At 42.8% G+C, this 25,879-nt stretch overlaps 1 protein-coding gene across 2 annotated transcripts in view; it reads left to right on the forward strand.

Moving 5' to 3' along the window:
• The window catches only part of LOC142759281 (glypican-5-like), a 332,098-nt gene that overhangs the window by 48,461 nt on the left and 257,758 nt on the right, over positions 1 to 25,879 (forward strand). Inside the window, exon 2 of one of the 2 annotated variants that reach the window (XM_075861290.1) lies at positions 9,293 to 9,454. The exons of the other annotated variant lie outside the window; for it this stretch is intronic. Within the exon in view, the coding sequence (XP_075717405.1) occupies positions 9,293 to 9,454 (162 nt within the window). The remainder of the gene's footprint in view (positions 1 to 9,292; positions 9,455 to 25,879) is intronic. 2 annotated transcript variants of the gene reach the window in all.

Consider the following 25,879-nt stretch of genomic DNA (forward strand, 5'->3'; position numbering starts at 1 on the left):
AACAAGGCAAAATACAAAGTAAATCCTGCTCGTCTGAGCACTAACTAAACAAGATATTATCTAACTATACCGAGTGCCTTCCTAGCAGGCACTGGACACAAAGTAACACAGGTCTTTACTCACATAGAATACAGGCTACTCCAGCCTTAGTAGTCTCCAGTCTGAGTCAGGGGTGGGACTCCCACATACTGTGTCTGCACCTTTATATACACAGGCTACAGGTGCAGCTAATTGAGCAGCAGCCTTGTCCTACAAACAGAGATGGACTAGGGATTGGGGAACCCGCCCTGCTCTTCTCCAATCCAACTTCAGGCCCTTTTTCCGGCTTTTCCTTAAGCCGAGATTGGAAAGCTAGAGCTTTCTATTGCAAGAACTACTCATTCCCTGGAGCCTAGGCTACATATGACAGGATTCTAGGGGAAATGTACCTTCCCTCAATGACTTTACCTGTCACTGTCTCACATACCCTCTTCCTCTGTTCGAGCCCGTGGGATCGGACACATTTAGCTACAAGGCAGTGTGTCCTAGACAAAGCGTCCGCATTGCCCTGCAGTTTTCCTGCTCTGTGTTCCACAGTATATTTGAAGTTCTGCAAAGTAAGAAACCACCGTGTAACTCTTGCATTTCTCTCTTTAGCTTGACACATCCACGTAAGAGGAGAGTGGTCTGTAACCAACCTAAACCGACGACCCAATAAATAATATCTCAGGGACTCAAGTGCCCACTTAATTGCCAAGCACTCCCGTTCAACTATGCTATAGTTTTTCTCAGCCGGGGTAAGTATTCTGCTCAAATAGGTCACAGGATGTTCCTCACCACCCACCTCTTGTGACAGAACTGCTCCGAGCCCCACATTAGAAGCATCAGTTTGGACAACAAACTCCTTTTTGAAGTCAGGAGTGACTAAGACTGGTTGGTTACACAGGGCCAGTTTCAACTCTTGAAAGGCGCTTTCAGCCTTCGTGCCCCACTTGACCATGACAGACTTACTTCCCTTGGTAAGATCTGTGAGGGGCGCTGCTGTGCTGGCAAAGTTTGGAATGAACCTGCGGTAATAACCTACAATTCCTAGAAAAGCTCTGACCTGCTTTTTGGTTGAGGGCTGGGGCCAGTTTTGGATAGCCTCAACTTTGTTGACCTGTGGCTTTATCACCCCTCTCCCAATTATGTACCCCAGATACCGTGCTTCCTCCAAGCCTAAGGAATATTTCTTTGGGTTTGTTGTTAACCCCGCGGCTCTGAGGGAGTTTAGTACTGCTTGTACTTTTGGTAAGTGGCTTTCCCAGGCATCACTAAAGATTATAATGTCGTCCAGATATGCCGAAGCATATCGACGATGGGGTTTGAGGACTATGTCCATTAACCTTTGAAAGGTCGCTGGAGCCCCATGTAGCCCAAATGGTAAACAAATATATTGAAACAGACCAAAACTGATGAACGCAGTTTTCTCTTTGGCGCCCTCCGTGAGTGGTACTTGCCAATAGCCTTTGGTTAAATCAAGTGTTGAAAAATACCTTGAATGGCCCAGTGTCTCTATTAACTCGTCAACTCTTGGCATTGGGTATGCGTCAAACTTTGACATCTCATTTAACTTGCGGAAGTTATTACAGAAACGCAATGACCCATCTGGTTTCGTAATCAATACAATGGGACTTGACCATTCACTTTTTGACTCTTCAATAATCCCAAGGTCTAGCATTTTCTTGACCTCCTCAGATATGGCTTGTCTACGAGCTTCTGGGACTCTGTAGGGTTTCAAGTGGGCCCGAACCTGAGGCTCGGTCACAATGTCATGTTTTATTATACTGGTCTGTCCTGGCAGTTCTGAAAACACGTCTGTGTTTCTCTGCACAAACTCTTTTGTCTCCTGTTTCTGTGGCTTTGCGAGGGATTCTGACACATACACATCTGGGTTAGGACTATAGAGGGTCCTTACTGCCACGAGGGTCTCTCTTTCTTTCCATGGCTTAATTAAGTTTACATGGTATAAATGCACTGTCTTCCTTTTACCTGGTTGGTAAACTTTATCATTTACATCCCCCACCTTTTCAATTATCTCATACGGCCCTTGCCATCTAGCAAGAAATTTGTTTTCTACGGTTGGCACTAAGACCAACACTCGATCACCAGAGTTAAAATTTCTAACTTTAGCAGTTCGGTTATACACCCTGCTCTGAGCATCCTGAGCTTGCTCCAAGTGTTCCTTAACTATCGGCATGACCGCAGCGATTCGGTCTTGCATCAACGTGACATGCTCAATTACACTCCTATAAGGTGTGGACCCTTGCTCCCAGGTTTCCTTGGCTATGTCCAGGAGACCACGGGGTTGTCTGCCGTATACAAGTTCGAAAGGAGAAAACCCTGTGGATGATTGAGGAACTTCACGTACAGCGAACATCAAATAGGGCAGATGACAGTCCCAATCCTTCCCATCCTTACTAACCACCCTCCTCAACATGCCTTTTAATGTCTTATTGAATCTTTCGACAAGACCATCAGTTTGAGGGTGATATATAGAGGTACTCAGGTGTTTAATTTTCAGCAGTTTACATAATTCCTTGGTGATTTTGGACATAAAGGGAGTTCCCTGATCGGTAAGGATTTCCTTAGGTAAACCAGTACGGGAAAACATGTAAAACAACTCTCTTGCAATGGCTTTTGAAGAGGAATTTCGCAAAGGGACTGCCTCAGGGTAGCGTGTGGCATAGTCCAACACCACTAGGATATATTGATGTCCTCTAGAGGATTTGACTAAAGGGCCGACCAGATCCATGGCAATTCTTTCAAAAGGGATCCCAATGATAGGCAAAGGCACCAGCGGACTCCTAAAATGTGGCATAGGAGCCGTTATCTGCCACTCCGGGCAGGACTCGCAATACCTCTGAACTTCCGTATATATACCCCCGGCCAGAAGAATCGTTGTAAGATACGCTCTCTGGTCTTTTCGCAACCTAGATGTCCACCCAGCACGTGTTTATGAGCCAGGTCCAACACCGTTCTACTATACGGTTGGGGTATCACCAGCTGTTCAACAACCTCCCCACGTACGTTATCTATCCGATACAGCAAATCCTGGTTAACCGCCATGTGTGGAAACACCTTATCAGCCCCTGGATGTTGAGGCACTCCATTTAATACCTTAGTATTTTCCCTGGCTTTTACCAATGTGGGATCGCTAAGTTGAGCGGTCCCAAAATTGTTACGTGATACATTTAACGCTGGTATCTCATAAATTTCCTCCTGCTCATCTGTTTAGACCAGCAAAAACAGCCAGAGGAAATTTATCAGGCTCAGTGGTCACCCCTACTGCTGGCACCTCAGCATCTTCGTTAAAGGGTTCTGGGCTAATCACAGCGCACACATTAATACCATCATTAACATTTACAGTGGAGGTTACATCTTTCTTCCTCCACAAGTCCCAGAACACTGGGAAGTCTCTCCCCAGGATCACACTGTACATCAGGGACTTGACCACACCCACTTCATGGCAAGCGGTTCCACAGGAAGTCTCTAGAGTGACCAAAGCGGTGGGGTATTCTTTAGTGTCCCCATGTATGCACAGGACCCCTATACTATGTCCGCTGAATGTTCCAGGGTCTATCAGGCTGGCATGCACCAGGGTAACCAGACTCCCAGAATCCAGAAAGGCACTCACAGTACACCCTTCCACTTTTACGACACACATTTGTTGCTGAGTCTCGTAAACAGTCTGAGCAGAACAAACAGGACGTGCAAACAAGGATATTCGCCTTGCTGCATCACACTCCATTGGCTCAGTAGTCAGGGGACAATTGGCAGCAATATGCCCAGGTCCATAACACCGCCAGCACTGTATGCGGCCCCGGTCCCCAACTTGAGACCCTGGTCTGGCCTTCAGTGTCTCTCTGGGATTTCTTCCCTCCTTCTGCTCCGCTTCTGAGCCACCTCCCTTAAAGACATTTCTCACCCCTCTAGTAAATGGAACAGTCTTACCGGGTGCTCCGCACGATTTGCTGTTCCTGGGGTTAGAACATCCAGGCGGTACTTCTTGGAGTAGATCCTGAGTAGCTCTGTACCTTTCAATCAGGTTCACCAGCTGTTCCGCATCTGTAGGATCTCCTTGACCGACCCAACGCTGAACCTTCGGTGGTAAGGAGCGGATGTATTTGTCAAGCACCACTCTCTCCACAATCTGCGCAGGGGTTGATTCCTCTGGCTGTAGCCATTTCCTTGCAAGATGGACAAGAACATACATTTGTGATCGCGCAGGTAGGTGTTCCACTAAAATGTCCAGTTGTGCACCCGTCGAGCACGCACATTCATATTAACACCCAGACGGGCAAGGATCTCACCCTTCAGCTTGGAGTAATCCTTGGCATCCTGCTCATTGAGATCAAAGTACGCCTTTTGCGGCTCTCCGTTTAGGAAAGGTGCCACCACTGCTGCCCACTGATCTGAAGGTAACTTCTCTCGTTCTGCCACTCGCTCAAACACCATGAGATAGGCCTCAACGTCGTCGGTGGATGTCATCTTCTGCAGAGATGTCTGTACCGCTGCACGAGTGGTTTGGCGCAAACCATGAGGCCCCACTGACCTCTCCACTGAGGCCTGAATTTGGTCTTGCAAATAGAGATTAATTTGCTGCTGTTCTTTTAAGGCCAGTCTGTGGGCTTCACCCAGCAGAATATTGGTTTCAGCCTGTGCACGCATGGCTTCCTCATGCACCATTCGCTGAGTCGCGCTGGCTTCTTGCAGAGCTGTGCTTATCTTCCCCTGGTTGATATTAGCCTGAATCAGCTGTTTAAGTATTTCATCCATTTTAACAGCCTCTTTTAGCCCTGTTGCCGCCTTCACCCAAGACATACACTTCCAAGCACTCTCGGGGAGAAAAAATTGTGTTGTTGCCCCTAGCAACGATTTTCCACTTGGAGCAGCAAAAGTCCTTTTAAATAGGTGTATGTCTCTTCAAGACCGCGCCCGCATCGGCCACCATATGTGAGGGTTTAGCATCAGGAGAGGTTGGTACAGCGGTTTCTTTGTAGCCAGAGACAGGGACACCGTGCATTAAAAGTCATAACAGGGCTTTGCCTCTGTTTTTATTCTTGTCAAAGAAACAGCCTCTTGTACAACAAGCCAAAATACAAAATAAATCCTGCTCGTCTGAGCACTAACTAAACAAGATATTATCTATCTATACCGAGTGCCTTCCTACCAGGCACTGGACACAAAGTAACACAGGTCTTTACTCACATAGAATACAGGCTACTCCAGCCTTAGTACTCTCCAGTCTGAGTCAGGGGTGAGACTCCCACACACTGTGTCTGCACCTTTTTATACACAGGCTACAGGTGCAGCTAATTGAGCAGCAGCCTTGTCCTACAAACAGAGATGGACTAGGGATTCGGGAACCCGCCCTGCTCTTCTCCAATCCAACTCCAGGCCCTTTTTCCCGCTTTTCCTTAAGCCGAGATTGGAAAGCTAGAGCTTTCTATTGCAAGAACTACTCATTCCCTGGAGCCTAGGATACATATGACAGGATTCTAGGGGAAATGTACCTTCCCTCAATGACTTTACCTGTCACTGTCTCACAATATATATACACATACATACACTATATATATATATACATACATACACACATGTACATATCACAGACACACACGAATATGCACATTATACACATATAAAGTACACATTGTAAACACACATGCACTTACCTTTTATGTAGGATATTTGTGAAGGGCTTTCAGCAGGTTGATGTGGTGGGAGTCTTCACACAGCGTTTCTCCTGCTCACAGCCCGACGCAGACCCCGCAGACAGTCTCCCCTCCCCTATGTCCCGACTGCTAGCAGCAGGAGGAGAGATGTGTAGAGCAGGGAAGGGGGGCTGGAGGGGGAGTTTCAGCACAGATTATGGCTGCTAAGTAGGACAGAAGCTCACCTCGCCTCATGACAGGTGCGGCCCTTGCATCGGGGCTCCCTCCGGTGCTAGCAACGCCACCGGGCATGAGGGGGTTCGGCGGCCATGGGCCCCCTGGGAGACTTGGGCCCCGGGCGGCCGCCCGAACCGCCCTAATGATGATCCGCCACTGCGACCAGCCTGTGGCACTGCTGAGGTGTTATGGAAGCCCAGGTTACTTTGATATCGGCCTTCAGCTCGTCTGCATTGTTGGGTCTGGTGTCTCATCTTCCTCTTGACAATACCCTATAGATTCTCTATGGGGTTTAGGTCAGGCGAGTTTTCTGGCAAATCAAGCACAGTGATACTGTGGTTATTAAACTAGCTATTGGTACTTTTGGCAGTGTGGGCAGGTGCCAAGTCCTCCTGGAAAATGAACTCAGCATCTCCATAAAGCTTGTCAGCAGAGGGAAGCATTTCCTGGTAGACGGCTGCGCTGATTCTGGACTTGATATAACACAGTGGACCAACACCAGCAGATGACATGGCCCCAAAACCATCACTGACTGTGGAAACTTCACACTGGACCACAAGAAACTGGACCACAAGCCTCTCCACTCTTCCTCCAGACTCTGGGACCGAGATTTCCAAATGAAATGCAAAATTTATTCTCATCTGAAAACAGGACTTTGGACCACTGAGCAGCAGTGTTTGTCCACTGTGTTATATCAAGTCCAGAGTCAGCGCAGCTGTCTACCAGGAAATCCGCCAAAAAAAAAACGACAACTCAGAAAAGAAAAAAAAATCTTATACTTACCCAGTAGTCTGTGTTTCTTCCACCAGGCTGGCCTCCTGGGATAATGATTCATCCCATGTGACCACTGCAGCCAATCACAAGCTGTAGCAGCAGTCACATGGGATGAAACGTCATCCCAAGAGGCTGGCCTGGATGACGACAGAGGGCCGGCCTCCTGGGATTACGCTTCATCTGATGTGACCGCAGCTGCAGCCAATCACAGGCTACTGCGGTCTCCTGGGAGGAAATGTCATGCTAGCAGGCTGGCTAAGTGCTGCAGTTTTCCACAGCAGACATTTTGGGCGAAAAACTGCACCACAGTTTGGTGCGCTTTTTCGCCCGGAATTCCCTGCGGCGCACAGGGCGGATATGCTGCGTGCTTTTACACAGCCTATCTGCCCTTTGTGAACTCTGCCTAACACTAAGGGTATGGTCAGACTTGACGGAATTGCCACAGATATCTATATTAATAGGGTAAAAACGAAAATATGAAAATATGCTAAGAAGCATGACAACAAAACTGCAACATGTGAACATACCCTTACTAAAACACTTTAAAGGGGTTGTCTAATGAAAAGACCCATTTTTTTTAAACAGACGCTGGCATGGAGGTTAGCTGATCGCATGTGTCTGGCTTCTATAAGCCTAGAGATCATCAGTTATCACCACAGGAAGCTGCGTCTGGCCAGACATTACACCTGCAGGGAAAATGTAGTATTACATGTCAGCAATTTAAATGAATTTGTATGAGCGCTCTGGCTCAGAGGAGGGCATCCTAAATGGGGTACCTCTTTAATGTGTACATTTTTTTACCATTTAAAGTGTAGACCCTTACTTTCTCTTAAATTGCTTTAAGTTAGCCTTTGTCACAGATGTCGTCGTTTTTGCCGGACAAAATTGCACAGCATGCTGTGCTATTTTGTCCAGCAAAATGGCAGGCACTGCGACGGAAACTCGACGGAACCCATTAACCCTTTCAGAACCTAGCCATTTTTTTTATTTTCGTTTTCCTTTTTTCCTCCCCACTATCCAAAAGCCATAACTTTTTATTGTTCTGTCAATATTGCCATATGAGGGCTTGTTGTTTGTGGGACGAGTTGTAGTTTTTAATGGTACTATTTGTTGTAATAGTTTGGACTTTTATGGACACAGCTATACCAATTTTGTAGTTTATTTTATTTTTTACAGTACTTCAGAGGAAAAATGGGAATTATTATTATTTTTTTTTATTTAAATAGTTTTTGGTTTTTTTACACTACCAAAAATTTTATTTAACTTATTTTTTGACACATTTTATTTGTTCCCTTAGGGGACTTGAACCAGCGATCGTTAGATCGCTGGCACAGTACACCGCAATACTACTGTATTGCAGTATATTGTCATTTTTACAGGCTCCTGTTAAGCCCTGCCAGGGACACGGCTTACCAGGAGATGAAGAAAGGCAGACCTGAGGGCCTTCATTAGGCCCCTGAGCTGCCATGACAACCATTGGCGCCCCGATCGCTTTGTGGGGGGGGTGATAAACTGTCAGAGAGGGCCCCCCTGTTTGTAACATCTTAGATGCTGTGATCGTGCTTGATCGCAGCATCTAAGGGGTTATACAGCCAGGAACAGCATAATCTCCGTTCCTGGCTGTTAGTCCCGGGTGTCAGCTGTAAAACACAGCTGACACCCGCTGCGTACAGAGCGGGCTCACCGGATGATCCCGCTTCGAATATTACCTCCTCCACCATACGGGAATAGGTTAAAGTCAATGTTTTTTCCATCGGGCGGCATTGGTTTGCGTCATGCAACAAAACGGAGCAGAACAACGGAAAGCGTTATACAATTTGTCATGATACCAATTCAATACAATCTTGCGTGATCCAGTAAATAAAACGTATATATGTAATGTATACCACTTTTTAACTATCTGTTGGATTTATATGTTTTTACATGTTTGTTTAGCATCTCGTGCCATACATCTCGGGTTATGTGGGATCTAGAAAAAAAGGGAGGACACATTTGTATCATTCTATAATAGCCTTTTGCACATGGTTGTATTACGGATCCGTGTTGTACTAAATCCATGAGAAAAAAAATGTGGCATGTTACAATAAATGCAGTATGACAGAGGGATTCTTCCCTAGAAGCATTGCTTCTGGGGAGAATTCTGTGGCTTTTTGGATGTACCCCATGGCGGTCGTAAATTGTCACATGGTTGTGACCACGTGAAGACTGATGTAATATGGACGAGGATTCCAGTAAATCAACTGGCTGCACACGTTTTTACATATGGGGTTACCAGTGTTTTACAAAACTTTTCTATTTAAATGTCAGTTATTTATGGAAAAATAGTAGATGGTCGCATCACCTCATTAGCACCTAATACACATAGTCAACGTTTCGTCCCCCAAGGCTTGGTCTCACCGTATCAATGCAGGTTTACTTTGCCACTCTAGAACCTTGTCTGGGCCCATAAAAAATAATTATCATTGCTGTGTAAGTGTCTTCAAACTGTTCTCAGGTCCAGAATGTCAATTGAAAACGGCTTGAAAATTATTGTTCCCTTAGAACGACTAGCAGGGCTTGGAATTTTTTGTGACACTATTTAATTTTGTCCTTGTTATATTTGACAGAGTCTAACCTCCAGATCTGTAAACCGAAGGCGCTAACGTGTTGCACTAGAAAGATGGAGGAGCGTTACCAGGCTGCAGTGAGGCGAAATCTGGTTTCTACCATTCAAGACTTGAACTTCGAGTTTAAGTATTTGATTGTTGCAGAAACATCTGCCTTCCAAGGTGAGATCTTAGTACACACAAATTTATTATTCTGAAGAATATATTCAGCCACGATGCTGAATACTGACTTATTCATTCACAACCATATCCTTTTACATGAGGAGTATACTGCATGTATGGTATTATGATACTTTGAATCTATTTTAAAGTGACTTTCCTGCCAATGGAGTGTCAATTAAACATGTCAGATTGTCAAGTTGGGTAGTGGGAGACCAGCGGCAATGACCCTCACCAATCTCTTCAATAATTTGAAGCACTGGGTTTAGTGGTCTTATAAATAGTTGATTTTGCATCCATAGCTTTGTGTTTAAGTGGTCATCTATCGAGGTTCAACTTTTTGGGGCATTATCACGATAACTCCAAATTAAAGAAAAACTCCAGTCATTATATAATATTACATTGATGACTACTGTAGGACAGCAGTTATGATCAGGTTTGAAATGATAACATGGAAATTTTGAGGAACATTTTATTTTATTATTTTAGTTATGTTCATTGTGCTATTTTTTAAACCTTTCCGATCCCAAGCAGAAAAAAAAGTAATTATCATGCAGCTGACAAATTTTCTGGTGTAGAAAAAAATGTTTTCATTATTGAATAGTCCTAGAAAAAACACACATCATTTTTGGAACATTATAAGTTAAGAAGATCTTATCAGGAGCTCCCCCACATGTCTGATCCACGTATAAGCTCTTAGTGTAGGAGGCTCTTTGGCCTTGTTATGGATTTGTTTCACATATTTAATTTTCCCAAGAGCTTTTATTCATTGAGAATTGTGCATTGTGATATTGGCATGTATAAATGGGATAATACTCTTGTCATAGCATTGACGTATTGAGCATGCAGTAAATAAATCAGGCCTGTTAAATGATTCACTATAGCTTGAGTAAAGATATTTTCATATTATTGTCATGCATGACATATATTTGTGTGACAAACAATGACATGTCATAATTTATGTCATGTATTTTCTGCTTTGGATTAGTACTAAACAACTTGAAAAATACTTAAACTAAGGTTAAGGTGGCCATACACTTTCAATAGCTGTCTTCAGCTGACAGTTATTCCTAACAAACTCCCCATACACATGCACGCTCAGGTTCGCCGAGCAAACATGTGTTTTCAATGGCAAAAGGGGAGCAAGCTGCCACCAGACACCTCTAGCACTGGCTTATTTTCTCTGAAAACAAAATGATTGGGCGTTGAAAGTCAACATACTGAATCCTTCTTCCCCCGTCATCATTTGTTGTAATAGAGTCGGAAAGCCCCCAAGCACAAAAGATGGACGGCCAGTACCGCTAAATCGGCAGGTTCAGCCAATTTGAATCTAATGTGTATGGGGACCTTTAGCCAATACACCAATGACAATACTTCCAATATCATGGTATAATGCCCTCTCACCCCTGTAAATTCTCCTTTTTACTTGAGTAGAATGACATTAGTTAAGAATGAGGGCTCAAACAAAGAAGGGACCATGATAAATGCATAGATCTCATCTCACCAATATATAGACTACATGACATAGAAACTAAACATGAGGCTATGTGGTTGAACTGAGCAGCTCCTTGTAGCATAACAATAAATGTGCACATCTTGCTTTATTCATACTCCTTGGCCACCTTCACATTGCATTTGTGCCCTATGCTTATCGTGTATGTCAGGAAAGCACCCGACTGTAGCGCAGGTGGTTGCTGACCACCGGCATCTCTCTCCTACCATTGGCCGCGGCCGTTGGTCTGTTCATGCATGCCGGATCTGCTCCCTGCCTCCTACACGTACTGTGCACGTAGGGTGTGCGTGCACACTCTTGCCATTTCTTAAAGGACCAGCATGCACCAGTAAAAGTTTCTCCAGCCTATCCCTGCACAACCAGGGCTTTATAAGTGAGCCTGCCCCTTTCCCCAAGTAGGACAAACCATGATTTATCCTTTGAAGGTTCCATATCCTGTATCTTGTGTCCATTACCTATCGGTATCCTGTGTCCTGTCCTGTGTGCTTCTGTTTGGCCAGCAGCTACTCCGTCGGGGACATCCTTAAGAGGTAGGGACCTGGCAGTATCCCCGCAGTGAAGACCAGATCCCTGTATAGGGATTAAAGGGTGAAGACCAGGGAGGCTGCTAGACAACGCCCTAAGAGGTGGCAGTCCAGCAGAGTAGCCCAGTGAGTCCACAAACCTGTTGGTCGTTACACCAACATACACGATTAACATGTTCATAGGGCTCCATTTGCTCGACGGTGACCAACAGATTGTTCGTTTGGTGTCTGTCGGGCTAATAGACATCAATATAGCTTTTTGTAACGGATGGAATAGCATAGTAGACTGCGCTATTTCATCCTGAGGGATCCCGCAAAAAAATAAAACGTGTACTGTGCAGAGTAAATTAGTTTAACATAGGAGCCTATGGGTGAGTAATGCCACTCTATGGCACACAACACAGGTATGAATTAAACATATACGTCGGGAAGATCCTGGCATCACTTTACGTATATGAACAGTGATGTCTGGAACTTCTCAATGCCGGAGTCCCCAGGAGGAGCATCAGAAGCGCTCTGCCCGTGGATTTTGCCAAGGAGAAGCGCCTGACATCACTGTCAATATATAGACAGTGATGTCAGGGGCTTCTCCAGCGCCAGAATCCCCAACCAGTCTGTTGTCAATGCTTTGGCTGGGAACTACAACATTGAAAAGCTCTTGACTTAACTGTCCATATATGGACAGTAACGTCAAGGGCTTCCCCAGGCCGGAGTCCCCAGGCTAGAGCGCTTCCAATACTCTTGCCGGAGACTCCAGCATTGTAGCTCCTGACATCATTGTAAGGTAGCGTTCTGCCAAGCGGGGTTGGCCTACTTATCTCACTGTATACAGTGGGATACGTTGCAGCCTTCTGTCGAAGGTATACGTCGGGTCCTCCCAATGTATACCTCTGATGAAAGGCAAAAGCGTGATGTAGAGGGGGCATTAGCAAGTTGTGAGCTGAATGCTCCTTTGGCCGACAGCTATTCCTTCTTACCTGTTCATACACATACAAGCTTGTGTACTCAATGTGGAGAGGTAATTACAGGGGTTGTCCAGGCACGGAAGTGTTTTTTCATATTAATGACCAATCCACAGGCTAGGTCATCAGTATATGATAGGTGGGGGTGCAACTCCCAGACCCTGCTCTGATCAACTGCTTCGTCTGCCACCGGATGTCCGTGCCGGGCGCAGATGGCTCCGGTCACAGTACAGCAGCCGAGCTGCTGTACTGCAGCTCTGCTTCTATTCAAGTGAATAGGAGCAGAATTGTAGTTCTGAAACACAGCATCTATGCAGTGAATGGAGCCATCTGCTTCCGTCACTGAACACTGCATAACATCCAGTGTCGGGAGGCAGCCGGAATAGCTGTTTGATCTGGGGTTCGGTTGTCGGACACCCACCGATTATATACTGATGACATATCGTGTGGATAGGTCTTCAGTGTGAAAAACCTGTCTGTGCCCAGACAACCTCAGAACAAAGAATAGGGCATCCTAAAATCTAACATGCCTGATCCTTCTTTGCTCAGAGTGAGGACACTCCCATACACATTAGATGGTCGGCCAGTCCTGCCAAAATAGGCTAGTTTGGATGGTATTAATCGAACGTGCATGAAAACCTTTACACATAAGTGTTGACATTTGAATTCTCTGCAAATTGAAATGAACCTCCAGGCAAAAATGAACATTGATGTTGCTTCTGAATGTTGCTACAATTACAGTAAATGGTATTAATCTCTGTTCACACTTCGCTTTTCAATTACAATTCAGCATATGCTAAAAGAGTGTCCTTTTGTCATATATATATATATATATATATATATATATATATATATATATATATGCATATACCTCCGATGGAAGGAGGAGCCTTACACAGAAAAGCCTTTGATTTAGATTGGAATGCCTTATTTCCCCTGTGGTGGCGCTGCAAAGAAAATGAATACTTGCTACCCGGTTACCCCACAGTTTACAGTTAATGGTTGAGGGTCTCAGCAATACTGTAATCAGCTTACTCTCAGGGAACCATTCTAACATAGGATTTGTTCAAAGTAGACAACCCCTTTAAACCAAAAAAATGGTTTGTACCATGAGAAGCTAGCCAGTCTATTCCGCAACCACATTTGCAAAACTCAGTAGTCCCTAGTTATGTGCATAATGCTTTTTGCTTGCGATCCAGAGTCTAGAAGGATTTTCTTTTGCTGTAAGGCTGTAGATTTAAAAAAGAAAAAAAAAAAGACTGGGCATAGCTGGAAAGAAAAAAAAAATTGATGGAGACAAGGATAATGTAATCAGTGTATCTCAGTGGTGTCATCGTCCATTGTATGCTTTGGCAGCCTTGAAAAGGATGCTCCTAATTGATGGTCGGCCACCTTTTGCCTTACCATGTTTGCATGGGACTCTCCCGTGTCTGTACGAGCAGATGTTGCATCCCAGAGGGTAATGGAAGGTTTGGTTGTAGAAAAATTTAGCCAGTTTCTAATTTCATCCAGTGGACCGCTTTTTATGAAAGACCTGCCAAGAATTTCCCTGTGTAAGTGAGAAACTGCTGACAGCCCTCTGAAGAGCTCATTGTTGCTGGGGTGAGGTTTCACAATCCATAATCATTACAAGATGTTGGAGGGAACAGGGCCAAGACACAAAGAACAGAACAGCGCAGTCATTCCTAGATGTTCCTGAAATAGACTAATTATTGTAAAAGGTAACAACTAGTGTTTCCTATAAACAGTTAATCAGAGGTCACTTGATACATAGCAATGTCTGCAGGGCAGCCGTATTGTGCCAGTAAGCTACATGTGACTGACTCAGCAGAAACCAGGGTTTGACGTATTGGATTAAAATAGTAAAACTAGACCTAATTCTTTTAATATTTCAAATTAGACATGCATTATTATTATTTTTAATATATGATCCTATTAACTTGTAAACTTATAGTGTTTAGGGTATCTACTGTACATGTAAATATCAGGAAAGAACAATTCCTTAGTATACATCATTAGAAAAGTGTGAATTTAATAATGTCCACCCTTGAATGCCATTTTTTTTTTTTTAAATGTATGTAAATAGTTTCAAAATTCTGTATTTTGATTAATTTCTAATATATCTTTATAGTGGTCGGTGCTTCGTTTTTCTGAACCAGAGCTCCACATCCCCTGCATAGAGAGAGTACATAAAGTACATAGAGAGAGTACATAAACATAAAATTTCTGGCTGCCTACAGCCACCACTAGAGGGAGCTTAGGAGCTAACTGCATACTGTTGTACACTGAACTCAATAATAGCACAGTCTACAGTAACCTCCTAACCTGCATTTAGTGGCAACTGCTGATGCAGTGGCTTTGAGCTCTGTATCAGAAAACCAAAGCTCCGATCGCTATAAAGATATATGAACGCCTTACCGACATTTGACTTAACTGTACACTATAGTCGTAGGGGGATAATATAGAGCGGCTCACGGGCTGAGTTTGCTACATATGCCGCATGTCTCAGCTGTGTATTAAAGCTGACACCCTGCACTAGTGGCCGGGATGGATGACAACGCTGATCCTGGTTGTTTAACCACTTAGATACCACGGTCAATAGTGACCATGGCATCTAATCTGTTAGAAAGAGGGGACCCCCTCTGTCACTCCATCGACCCCTCCGCTCCGCACCGATGGTTGTCATTGCAGTCTATGGGCCTCATGAAGGTCTTTCATCTGCCAGTCAGGACTTAATAGGAGTCGGTAAAATCACAATACATTGCAATACATAAGTATTGCAGTGTATTGTACCAACTTGTTCAAGTTCCCTAGGGGGGCTAAAAAAAAAAAAAAGTAAAAATAGTTAAAGTTTTTAGTAATGTACAAAATATAAAAAATATGAAAAGTTTAAAAAAAAAACTTTTCCAATTTTTCCCCTAAAGTTATGTCGAAAAATAGAAAAGTAAACGGAATTGCCACATTCATAAAAGTCAAATTTAATAGAATATAACAGTATTTACACCTGTAGAGTGAACTTGATAATAAAAGGTGGAGATTCCTTTTTAAATAATAACGTCACTGGGCAGCTGGAAATTCAAACATCCCGCCATTAACGAACATCCCACCATTGACGAACATCCCACCACTGACGTGCAAGTCTGTCAGCAGGACTCAAGTGGAGCAGAAGATACAGGTTGTCATAAATTCTGTTTGTGGGGAATATGAAGTACTCCTTCCCTTTCAAATAAAATTTACAGAAAAGCAAAACTATATGATTTATGATGACCAGAATAGATTGGTTATTATTGATAGAGCACAGTGAATTTGGATACAGATGCCCTATGAACATTTGAATAAACTACAGGAGGAAATCAGGAGGATCCGCTGACTAACTACAGGGCACAATAATGGAAATATAATTAAGCATAAGGCAGATTTATTTTATTTCATATTGTTTGTTTGAAAAATTTGACCATAATCCTACCAGACTGACCTTGTAGATAAGGGCCATGTTTTTAAAACAAAATGTAATAAGAAACAATGTGGACTTGTGAAAATTGACGACCAATCGTCCATGAACAGCTGACCACGCCATATTTACATTCACATTTTCAGCTGACATCAATCAGCCGTCAACAATCACAATTATTAGTGTGAAACTTTCAATTACTGGTTGGACGTACTGGTCGAAAATTTCCCCTTTTCGGTGAGCTTGCCTTGGACATTTATGGCCTGCTTAAATGGACACTAAGTTTTTATACAACTTATGCTAATCTAATAGTATACCTGAGATTTTACTTAATGCTATATCTGTAAACTGCTCTCCACCTATTTTTGTCAAGCAAAATCCGTCTCTGGTTACAGAGCAGTGGAGATGGACTGCAGGAAGTGGCGGTGTTTCTTCACAGCCAGCTCATATAATTCTATGGATAGGGGAGTGGAGCAGGAGGAGGGAGCAGAAGCAGAGTGAGAGAGACACAGATATGCTGCCCATAGAAGTCTAAGGAGAGGGAGGAAGAGCAGGAGGAGGGGGCAGAGTGAGAGACACAGAAACATTGCCCATAGAAGTCTATGGGGAGGAAGGGCAGGAGGAGGGTGCTGGGGGAGAAAAACACAGAAACTCTGCCCATTGAAATCTATGAAGGAGAAGGAAGCTGACTGGCACAGGCATGCTGCCCATAGAAGTCTATGTGGAGGGAGAGCAGGAGAAAGGAGCAGGAAGATAAAGACACAGATGTTGCTGCCCAAAGACGTCTATTGAGTGGGGAGGGGGAGCAGGAGCAGAGACAGATACAGACGCTGCCCATAGAAGTCCATGGAGTGGGGGGGAAGCAGACAGAGAGAGTAGATGCATGCTGCTGGTGAGAGTTATATGTCACCCCAGTGCTGGATTCACAGCTACAATGCTCTCTACTGCTGTATAATCTCCTCCTTTCTGCTGCAGCTTCTGAAAAGTCACCTGAATTCTGAAAAGTCACCTGAATGGTTAGGTATGCTTTAACCCCTTAATGACCGCCGATACGTCTTTTTACGGCGGTCATTAGTGGGCTTTATTCTAGAGCGCCGCCAAACTACGTCGCTGCTGTAGAATAAAGTAAACAGAGCAGGGAGCCGTGAAATCTCCCTGCTCTCAGCTGCCAGAAGCAGCTGAGGGCTGGGGGCGTCCCTGCTCTGCCAGGTGAGATCGATATTAGTATCAATCTCACCTGTTTAACCCTTCAGATGCGGTGCACAATAGCGAGCACCGCATCTGAATGGTTTTGGAGAGAGGGAGGGAGCTCTCTCTCATCTCACTGACACCCGGCGATAAAATCGCCGAGTGTCTGTGTCTTCTATGGCAGCCGGGGGTCTAATAAAGACCCCCAGGTCTGCCTGCAGCGAATGCCTGCTAGATCATGCCGCAGGCATGACCTAGCAGATGCCTGTCCGTTTTAAACGGACAGGCAGTAATACACTGCAATACAAAAGTATTGCAGTGTATTATAATAGCGATCGGAGGATAGTGAAGTCCCCTAGTGGGACTAGTAAAAAAGTAAAAAAAGTTTAATAAAGTTAATTAAAAAAAAAAGTGAAAAAAAAAAAATGCTTTACTATTAAAAAAAACTACAATAAAGCAAAAAAGTTACACATATTTGGTATCGCCGCGTCCGTAACGACCCCGACTATAAAGCTGTTACGTTATTTAACCCACACGGTGAACGCCATAAAAAATAAAATAAAAAACAATGGAAAAATTGCTGTTTTCTGTTAATCCTGACTTAAAAAAAATGTGATAGAAAGTGATCAAAAAGTCGCATCTACTCTCAAATGGTACGAATAAAAACTGCAAGTCGTCCCGCAAAAAACAAGACCTTATACAGCTATGCCGACGCAAAAATAAAAAAGTTACAGCTCTTCGAATGTGACAATGGAAAAATCTAAAAAATGGCTTGGACATTAGGGCCCAGAATGCCAGCAGGGGGAAGGGGTTAAGTAATGAGGTTTTGTAAATTTAATATGAAAGGGGGAAGACTAATTTAAATTCTGAGTAGCATCCCAGTTGTATTACTGCTAATTGCTTCTCCTTATAAATGGGCAATTCTGATAAAATGTATGTTTTGCAATACTACAGTTAATGCAGTTCCCTGATGTATGGGTGTAAGTTCACCTTAAATGGCTCATTACTAGATAGTAATGCTGTATTTAAAAACAAGGCAATTTTTCTTGCTAATTATAGAATAAAGGCACATCGTCAAGACAAGTTTTATTTGTGGACCTGATACAAAGCAAATATTTAAGATGGCTAAACATAGATTGGGAAGAGGTAAGGTGTTATCCATTCAATCTGATCTCTTGGAGCCCCAATGCAAAACTCAGCAATACTTTTAGCATGAAAAGTGTATCATTATTTTGGACTCCTTTCTGTGTCATTCCCAAATGCACAGGGATAATCTGGAGCATTGCTGGAGGATGCTGGTGGGGCATGTGCCATGGGGGGGAGTATTGTAAAGGCATAATTAACTTAATAAAGTTAAAAGCACTGGAATCATGCGCACAGCGATGTCACTGTATAGGAATAATGCACACGGTGATGTCAGTGCAAGGATTTGCTACTCAGTAAAGTTAACACAAAAGTACTCGGCACACTAAATTGGAGTGAAACATTTAAATCTTTTTAATTATTTTTGCCAGTATGCAAGTGCGACGTCTCAGTCAGTTCGGGCGTTCTACATGCAGCCAGCCGCTATTCCTACTCGCTGATTCTGTCAAAGCCACTACCTGCATCAAGTGCTTGATGAAGGTCATAATTGACCGAAACGTCGCACATGCATACTGGCAAAAATAATTAAAAAGATTTGTGTTTCACTCAAATTTGGTGTGCCGAGTACTTTTGTGCTAATATTGTTTATTGGGTCCCTACTCGTGCACCCACCACCACCTAGTGCTGTTCGAACTGCTGACAACTCAGTGAAGTTAATCTAAGATATACACATAAGGATGTTACTATGTAAGTTTAATGTACACACAGAGTTATGCAGTGATGTAGCAGCAAAGGGATAATGATAATAGTGATGTTGCAGAGGGATAATAACAAGGATGCAACTAGTAACTGTCACGATATGGGGTGTGGACCCACTGTGCCGTACAGCGTAGCGGAAAGGCAGCTGGCCAATCAGGTACAATACAATGTCTATAGTCCAGAAAGGGTACCTGTGGCAATGTAGACAGTAGCGGTGATTCAGGCTTAAGATGAGACTCCGGCAGCAGGCAGACACCCGGTGGGTGTAACACAGTAGATGCAGCGGAAGACACAACTCGACTTCAACTGTAGACAGCAAAGAGGCACCGTAGCACAGGATACAGGGTACAGGCAGCAGGAACGGGTAACACTGGGAACTGGAAAACACTAGGAGACCATTTGCAAGAAAACTAAGGTAGCACAACAACGCTCAGGCAATGATCAAGAGGGCAGAGCCCTTTTTATAGCCCAGCAGCATTCTGGGTTGATTGCAGATTCACTGCAACTGGATGCGTACTGGCCCTTTAAGGCTGTGCATGCGTGGGCGCATTAGCCCTGCCGGAGACAGTCACTGAACCAGGAAGTGAGTGCCGGCGTCTCTCAGGTGGGAGATGCCGCCGAGAACTCACACGTCCATGGCCGCGGCCGTCAGAGGGTAAGTCAGAACAACGGTCCACGGCCATAGACGTTACAGTAACCATGGGGCTTCATAGCAAAACTGGGAATGTGACCCGATTAAGTTGTCCACACCCCACTTTAACCATCCATTGTCATCACTAACTGCACTTTACCTCTGAGTGGAGATGGACCCCGCTCGTTGTTGGGCCCAAAGCAGCTGCTACGTCTGCTACCCTGGTAATTACACCCATGAGCTGTACTGTTGAACAAGTGCCGGAAATGTTGCAGAATTTCCATCATTTCTGTGCGGTAATTCCGCAATGTATTATATTAGCAGTAAGGAGGATGAGATTTAATTTTCCTCCGCTGATATATGGTATTGTTACTGGAACGGACTCTTCATTCTTACATTGCTTGGTCTCTGCAGAATTCAGCTTTTGTGTAGATTTTTAGATAATGTTTATAAATTATACCCCAGGGGGATATTTCTCTTCGCTTGGTCACCACCTGTTTTGAGATCGAGCCAGTAATAACTAAATTATTTTCAAATACCCATAATGAGTGAGATACAGTTTTACGATACAATCTCATTCAGTTCTACAATCCTACAGTGAAATAATTAGACTTGGGTATTGCAGACCCCTTCAAATTTGGCAATAGCAATAACTTGATCTTGTTATCTCATATGAAGAAGTCTGTTCAACTAAATCTTGAGAATTATGAAATGGTTGACCTGGCTTAGCATGGAAAACATACTTGAACCCATCATCTTAAAATTATAAGCAAAGACAGAGCTGTCACACATGGCTGGATATATACTAATGGCTTTAGGTAAATGTTGAATAGTAGAAGGATTCAGAACAATACATAGGTTATTACTACCCTAGCTGGTGGATCATGTTAGTTATTAACCCCTTAAAGACGCAGCCTAGTTTGGGCCTTAAGGCTCATAGCCCATTTTTCAAATCTGACATGTTTCACTTTATGTGGTAATAACGTCGGAATGCTTAAACCTATCCAAGCGATTCTGAGATTGTTTTCTCGTGAGACATTGGCTTTATGTTAGTGGTAAAATTTGGTCGATATATTCAGTGTTTATTTGTGAAAAATAGCAAAATGTAGAGAATTTTTTTTAAAAATAGCAATTTTCTGCATTTTTATGCATCTGCTTGTAAAACAGACGGTTATACCACCCAAAATAGTGACTATTTTCCCATATGTCTTCTTTATGTTGGCATCATTTTTTTAGCATTCTTTTATTTTTCTTGGACGTTACAAGGCTTAGAACATAAACAGCAATTTCTCATATTTTGTATAAAATGTCAAAAGCCACTTTTTTTTAGGTACCAGTTCAGTTCTGAGGTGGCTTTGAGGGGCCTATATATTAGAAACCCCTATCAAACACCCCATTTTAGAAACTAGACCCCTGAAAGTATTCAAAAACAGCATTTAGAAAGTTTATTAATCCTTTAGGTGTTTCACAGGAATTTAAAGCAAAGTAAAGGTGAAATTTACAAATTCCATTTTTTTGTCAGAAAATCCTTTTTATTAAAAAAAATTCTGTAAAACAGAAGGTTTTACCAGAGAAACGCAACTCAATACTTATTGCCCAGATTCTTCAGTTTTGAGAAATATCCCACATGTGGCCCTAGTGCGCTAATGGACTGAAGCACAGGCCTCAAAAGCAAAGGTGCACGTAGTGGATTTTGGGGCCCCCTTTTTATTAGGTACCATGTCCGGTTTGACCATGTTTGGCGAACTACACCCCTCAATGAACTTATCAAGGGGTATAGTGGGCATTTAGATCCCACTGATTTTTTTGTTGCATTTGTGGAATTAGGCTGTGCAATTGAAAATCTAATTTTTCAGATAAAAGGTACAAATTTTTAATTTTGACAAGGAACAAAGGAGAAAAAGCACCCCAACATTTATAAAGCAATTTCTCCCGATTACGGCAATACCCTATATGTGGTCATAAACTGCTGGTTGGACAAACGGCAGAGCTCAGAAAGGCAGGAGCGCTATTTGGCATGTAGATTTTGCTGGATTGGTTTCTGAGCGCCATGTCGCATTTGCAGAGCTTCTGAGGTACCAGTACAGGGGAAACCCCTTCAAAGTGACCCCATTTTGGAAACTAGACGGCTTGAGGAATTCATTTTAGTTTTCATGGGGTGCATGTGACTTTTTGACCAGTTTTTATTCTATTTTTAAGAGGTGTGGTGACTAAAAAACAGCAATTCTACTATTGTTTTTTATTCTATTTTTTTACAGCGTTCACCGTGCGCTATAAATGCCATATTCACTTTATTTTGCAGGGCGATACGATTACGGCGATACCATATGTTTATAGTTTGGCGTTAGCACAATAAAATACTTTTTAAAAAAATCATTTACTTTTTGTGTTGCCTTATTCTAAGAGTCAGAACATTTTTATTTTTCTTAAAGAAAGCCCTGTGAGAACTTGTTTTTTGCGTAACGAACTGTAGTTTCGATCAGTACCATTTTTAGGTACATGCGACTTGTTGATCTCTTTTTATTTCATTTTTTGGGAGGTGAATTGACAAAAAAATCGTGATTCTGGTATGGTTTATTATTATTTACTTTTATGCCGTTCACCGCGTGGGATAGATAACAAAATACTTTTGTAGCTCAGGCCGTTACAGAAGCGGCAATACCAATTATGCATAGTTTTTTGTTTTTTTTATTAATAATAAAGACTGATAAGGGAAAAAGGGTGATTTTTTTCTTTAATTACTTTTAAAACTTTAATTTTTTTATTTTCACACAACTTTTTTTACTTTTTTACACTTTTTTACTTTGTCCCACTAGGGAACTTAAAGGCAGGAGGCCCTGGTGGTTTAACCCCTAAGAAGCCGCGATCGCTATTAAACGCGGCTTCTAAGGGGTTAATCAGCGGGGACACCGCGACTGGTCCCCGCTGTGGGAGTTGCGGCAACTGCTGTACGAGACAGCAGCTGTCACAGCTCCTGTATGTGTCGGGAGGACGGCCGAAATGGTCGTTCATCCCGTGACGTACTATTCCGTCATGGAGCATGAACGATGTGGTTACCATGACGGAATAGTACGTCATGGACAGCGAACGGGTTAAACGCTATGGACACTTTTGACATGGAGAAATGATTTTTACATATGTTAGTGGTTACCTTTCGTTAAAAATAAAAATAAATGTTGCTCTAAGTTTTGGCTGCAATCTCCATTCCTTCATTCCTTTTTAGAGCCTGATAATTAGTTTGCAACCTGCTGCTAGTTTTAGACTTAGTAATACAGTAATACATGCTGGATGTGAGGTCTGTGTATCCAGGATGCTGCTGCCTTCACTAGCTCTCATATAACAGCACAGTTTCATTTCTGTACTGCTTTCTTCTGCTACAGGCCATGAGAAATCTTCTGAAGAGTGTGATTTCCTTCTCCCTCCCACTGTACAGTCTGACATAGATTCTCTCCTTTCTTTCTACACCGCTTCCCCCTGATAACAGCCTTGTGTGCTTTTTTTTAAATCTACACTCTGATATAATACAGCCTGTGTGATCTGCCCACCCTGAAAACTTGGATGTTTTCCCCCCTTTTCCACACTCTGATCTGCTGTGTACAACCTCTTACTCCTCCCTTCTATCTGTAACACTGAGAGTAAGGTAGGGGAGAACAGTGAGACGCCTAATGTGCTGTCGGATCTATGTCAGAAGCAGCAGGACAACCAGCTATGTACTCAGAGTTACACAGACTGTACAGCAGCAAAATTCTGTGTCGGTGGCGAACTAAGTGACAACCTTTATTGACATTGCTATTGCTGCCAGTTAGATTAATGTAACTAAAAGTATTTTTATCTGGGCCACCTCTTGGCTGTTATGCTAAGAGTTTCCAGTAGGAAAAAGATGACTTCCGCTTTTTTGTGCAGCTCTCCAGCTTTTATAAAACAACAACTCTCAGTAAGCCTGGCAGCTTGCAGCTGTTAGGGAATGCTGGGAGTTGTAATTTTGCAACACTTGAAGAGCCAGCGGTTGTAAACCACTGCTTTACATGATAATGGGAAATGAAAGACATTAGTTTAATCTAGTGGGGCAGACCTTTTACTAGAGCTTCATGAAAACATTTCAATGGCCACAGCTTGCGATAAAATCAGGACATTACTGCAACTCATGCGCAATTTTAATGTTTAAAATCTCATAATCAGCGCAACAGGGGTCCGGAATGTATATTAGCGAGTGTACTCACATACTGCCGTGAGTACACTGCTAATACTTTTCGGTCCCCACATAACCCCTTTAATTAAAAAAAAATAAAAAAGGCCCTTGGGCCCCCCGCAAGCACCAGAGCTCGGGTGCAACTCCAACTTCTGCACCCCTAAAGCTTAGCTAATACCAGAAATCATTGGTCAATGCTTTAAGAGGCTATTGATCAGTATTGCTGCTCAAAGACAAAATTCTGATATCTTGAACGCTGCGTGACTCCGTACAATGGATCATAAGGGTCCCAGCGATCTAGTAATCTACTATTCATTACCTATCTTGTGAATGTGACACAGTAAATGTTGATTGTGGGGAAACTCCATTAACCCCTTAACACATTGTTACAAGAGTTAAAGGGAAGTACAGAGCGCTCACGGGCTGAGCACGCTCCATACTCAGCGGATGGAATCAAAGATCACTTTGATTCCGCCCATTTAGTAGCTAATATGCCGCAGTCAATAGCATTCAGAAAGAGGGGGGCTACCACCTCTGACAGCTCATGGCAGCACAGCCTAGGGCCCTAATGAAGGCCCCCAGATCTGCCATCTTTGTGCTCCCTTTAAGCCTATTAATAACAGCCTATTAAAATCACAATATACTGCAATAGATTAGGATTAGTGCAAGCACTGGTTCAAAGATCACTGGTTCAAGTTTCTTAGGGGGACTTAGAAAAAACCCCCAAAAAAACAGTTAAATAAGGTAATGATAAAAAAAAAAAAAATTAACATAACTGGTATTGCTGTGTCCGTAAAAGTCCAAACTATTAACGGTGAACGCTGTAAAAAAATAATAATTAAAAACGCCAGAATTGCTGTTTTTTGGTCACCTTAGTCCCTAAAAATGGATCAAAAAGTCATATGCACCCCAAAATGGTATCAATAAAAACTACAGCTAGCCCTCACACCGCTTGAGACGCAAAAATTTAGCCCTCAATGGCGACACAACAAATTTTATTTTTAACAAGTAGTATTTTCTTTGTAAAAGTGGTAAAACACAAAAAAAAATATACATTTGGTATCGCCGTAATCGTATTAACCTGTAGAATAAAGTTAGCATTTAATTTTTACCGCATGACGAACGCCGTAAAAACAAACCTAAAAAACAATGGCAAAATTGCTCTTTTTTGCCCATTTTACCCCACAAAGAATTTGGTTTCCCAGTACATCATATGGTAAATTAAATGGTGCCATGAAAAACTACAACTCGTCCCGTAAAAAAACAAGCCCCCCATGTCGATGGAAAAATAAAAAAGTTATGGCTTTTGGAAGGTGGGGAGGAAAAAGCTAAAATGAAAAAACAAACATCGGCTTTGTCATTAAGGGGTTAAATATATGGGCTTTGAAATCAATGCAAAAAATGCATTTGAGCACAATGAAATATCTTGACTGCTAATGAAAGTGAACTATCATATTGTATCCTGCTCATGCATCGTTTTCTGCCAGAACCCAGCATTCTAGAATAATATTATAACATGACTACATTGTCAGACAACTGACATTGGTGTATCCTCTGTTTCAGGGATAAGAGCCGGCACACCATATAGGATTGGTAAATACAAACATCTGTAGCCTCCGTTTGGCAATGAGAGTGAAGAATCTTCTGCCGGAATCCTCTAAGTGCTCATAGGGGAAATGGCTCTGCCAACCCTCATTAATTGTAATACTCTCATCAGCCTGTATTTAATCATTCATGTTTCCATTCTATTCATGGCTTGTAAAAACATCTCATTTGTAATTCGGATGCAGGATATTTTGAAGATATTTCTCTGAGGTCAGCAGACAGAGTTTTTCTGGAAAACCAATATAGAACATGGTCTTACCTCATCCATTTAGAGGGCAAGAACATAAATGCAGACATTGTACCCATGTTCAGTTAGGAAAAAAAAACAAAACAGTTTTGGCTGGAGATTCAACATTCTTCCCCACCTCATAGATCTCTGTTTATCTAAATCTTTAGGAGAAAGGCCTAGGGGTGGAGAGGGCCGTTGGTTCAGGCCAATATTAGTGAACAGGCCCAACTATGGTCAGGCTTGAGGGATTATGGAGGTCAAATTGTCAGTCAATGCTGAAGTCTTGTTTTTTGG

The sequence above is a fragment of the Rhinoderma darwinii genome, chromosome 4, assembly GCF_050947455.1.
Source record: "Rhinoderma darwinii isolate aRhiDar2 chromosome 4, aRhiDar2.hap1, whole genome shotgun sequence".
Classification (NCBI taxonomy): domain Eukaryota; kingdom Metazoa; phylum Chordata; class Amphibia; order Anura; family Rhinodermatidae; genus Rhinoderma; species Rhinoderma darwinii.